This window comes from Oryza brachyantha, chromosome 9 (genome assembly GCF_000231095.2).
Source record: "Oryza brachyantha chromosome 9, ObraRS2, whole genome shotgun sequence".
Lineage (NCBI taxonomy): Eukaryota > Viridiplantae > Streptophyta > Magnoliopsida > Poales > Poaceae > Oryza > Oryza brachyantha.
The window spans coordinates 9,260,047-9,262,416 of NC_023171.2; the positions used below are offsets into that span (position 1 = coordinate 9,260,047).

The 2,370-nt window shown below is 47.0% G+C and overlaps 1 protein-coding gene across 1 annotated transcript; it reads right to left on the minus strand.

The window, feature by feature from the left end:
* On the minus strand, nt 1–2,370 carry LOC102706407 (WRKY transcription factor WRKY62-like). The gene is made up of 4 exons (XM_006661171.3): nt 2,204–2,370; nt 1,839–2,129; nt 1,619–1,741; nt 1–603 (listed from the first exon to the last, which is right to left on the minus strand). The coding sequence occupies exons 1-4, from the start codon at nt 2,270–2,272 to the stop codon at nt 184–186; spliced, it is 903 nt and encodes a 300-aa protein (XP_006661234.1). The 5' UTR covers nt 2,273–2,370; the 3' UTR covers nt 1–183.

Sequence of the window (2,370 nt, forward strand, 5' to 3'; positions counted from 1 at the left end):
TAACCTTGTTCTACTGATAGTATAATACTAACGGTAAAATGCACCGCACAGTTGCCCAAAATAAATACTAGGCAACTGACACATAGCAAACGTGGCTTATGCCTGCACTGAAATTTGCGAATATGTATATATATGTTCGACATATATATATATATGTACTTGCAAACTTTTGGGGAGAACTGCCTACAAATCAACATGACCGGCGCGGATTTTATCCACGACTCTTGCAGCCACGGCGTTGGTCAGGGTCTCCACGAACTCGGCGTCGTTCCTGAGCACCTGCACAACCTCCTCCGCGAGGAGCCTCCTGAACTCCTCCGGCGAGACGGCCGCGGCGACGAGGTCACCGTCACCGGGGACGACGCAGCTCGATCCACCTGGCTCTAACTGCTGGCTCGTCAGGTCGAGGGTGATGGTTCGTCCCGACGAGTTGATGGAGATGGAGCAGGGATGCAGCGCCGGCGGCGAGCCGGCGGCGTGCTGGGCCGGCTGGCTCATGGTGCAACCGCTGCCGCCGACGAACTCGGTTGTCTGCGCGACATGGTTGTGTTCTCCCTCGTAGGTCGCCACTAGCATTGACCTATCCTCCACACATCTTTGGACCTACGTATACATATAATGTTAACCCAACATCAAAATTTAGCGGAAATTAAACGATTTGTCATGTTTCCGAAAATAATTCATAAAGTGAAATTTAAAGCAATCTTAAATTAATACATTTATTTTAGACCAGATAATTTATTATTGTTATAATTTGGACCACCATAAAGAACGTGTTCGGTACACTTCAACTCTGGTGTACCGATGAACTCCGGTGTCTATGTCTAGCATGTTTTTTTTTGTCTCATGGGAGATTAAACATGACTTGAAAAGATTGATGGATAGTTCAAACTAAGAAAAATGGTAAAATAACGATCTAAAGCGAGAATATTGGTCCGAGGGTGATTCAAGAGAAACTTTCAGAATAAAATATTGCACAAATCTACCCTCATTTTTTCACTTCTTCTTATACATACAAGCCAAATTTAAATTTTTAATCTTAAATTTGGATTTGATTTTTTATTTATTTACTGTAGTTTATTTTTCAACATTTGCTTTTAGATAAAAAGAACACGTATACATAAATATTATTCACAAATTATTTTTTTTAAATATGCCATTTGTTTTTTTTACTATAGGCAAACAATGACCCACTACAATTCGCTCAAAATGAAACTTGTAGTAGAAGGAGCTATCTTTGCAATTTAAATTCATTGTAAATTTGAAATTCTAAACATAGAACACCCAAGAGTTAGCAAATTTTGTAGCGTAAAATTTGAAAAGTTTCTAGAACTATTAGTACCTCCTAAATATTTGACGCTTTAGATAAGATTCAGTTGAACTGTTAACCATCAGCTTTATATCCTAAACAGTCTATAAAACCTCGTAGATTTTATGATATATTCTGATACTCTCTCTGTTTCGTATTATACACTATTAAGTTTAATTAAATTTATAAATAAATAATAACACTATTTCTAATAAGATGAAACAAAGGCAGTATTAGCATTTATGACGAGGGAATTGAAAATGCAATCACTCTGTTTCTGTTCATGTGTGATGTCCTGGTGGTCCGTACCTTCTTCTTGACGGGGCAAGACGGAGCAAATGCGCAGCGGAAGTAAGCTCTAGGGTAGGGGTTGTCACGCGTCACTTTCTGCCCGTACTTCCGCCATTGGTACCCATCCTTCACGTTCTCCGCCTAGCACCATGCCCCAGAGCGCAAGATTCAGTTCAGATCATGCTCGAGATCGAGCGGCATGGCGATTTGCATTCCAGAGTGTTCGACCGAGTTTTACCACGCTGTTGGCGTCGGCGTCCGCGCGCACGCGGACGGTCCTGATCTTGGGTCGCGGCTCCGCCTTCGGAGCCGGCGCCGTCGACACGGCGGCGGCGGCGGTGGCGGTGACTGGGGCGTCGTCGTCCCTCGCCGCGCAGCTGGTGGACGCATTCGGCGCCCTCGTGGTGGCGGACGGCGCCCCGGGGTCGCGATGGTGGGCGTGGTGACCGGCGAGGATGGCGTCGAGCGCCCGCGTGAGCCGCGCGTTCTCCTCCGTCGCGCGCCTCAGCTTCTCCTCAAGATCCTCAACCTGTCCAAGCAGGCAGGTTCACATTAACACAACAACAACAACCCAAGCAGCCATTGATCGATCGATGCGCAGACCGGCGATCGGCTGAACAGCGGCAGAAGCCCAGCGCTGTTGGTCGGTGATCCGCCGTCGCCGTCGTCCATGGAGGACAGCGCAGGCAGCAGCAGCAGCAGCAATCTAGCCAGCTGCCGGAGTGCCGGGTGGGCGCGCGTGAGGACGTACGGCGCCAATGGCGATCGGC

Excerpts from the sequence above, each read along its gene's own strand:
- LOC102706407 (XM_006661171.3), bottom strand. The coding sequence starts at position 2,272 with ATGGACGACGGCGACGGCGGATCACCGACCAACAGCGCTGGGCTTCTG. Across the intron at positions 2,130-2,203 it reads CGCTGTTCAGCCGATCGCCG|GTTGAGGATCTTGAGGAGAA; the intron begins GTCTGCGCATCG and ends CTGCTTGGACAG. Across the intron at positions 1,742-1,838 it reads ACGCCGACGCCAACAGCGTG|GCGGAGAACGTGAAGGATGG; the intron begins GTAAAACTCGGT and ends GCATGGTGCTAG.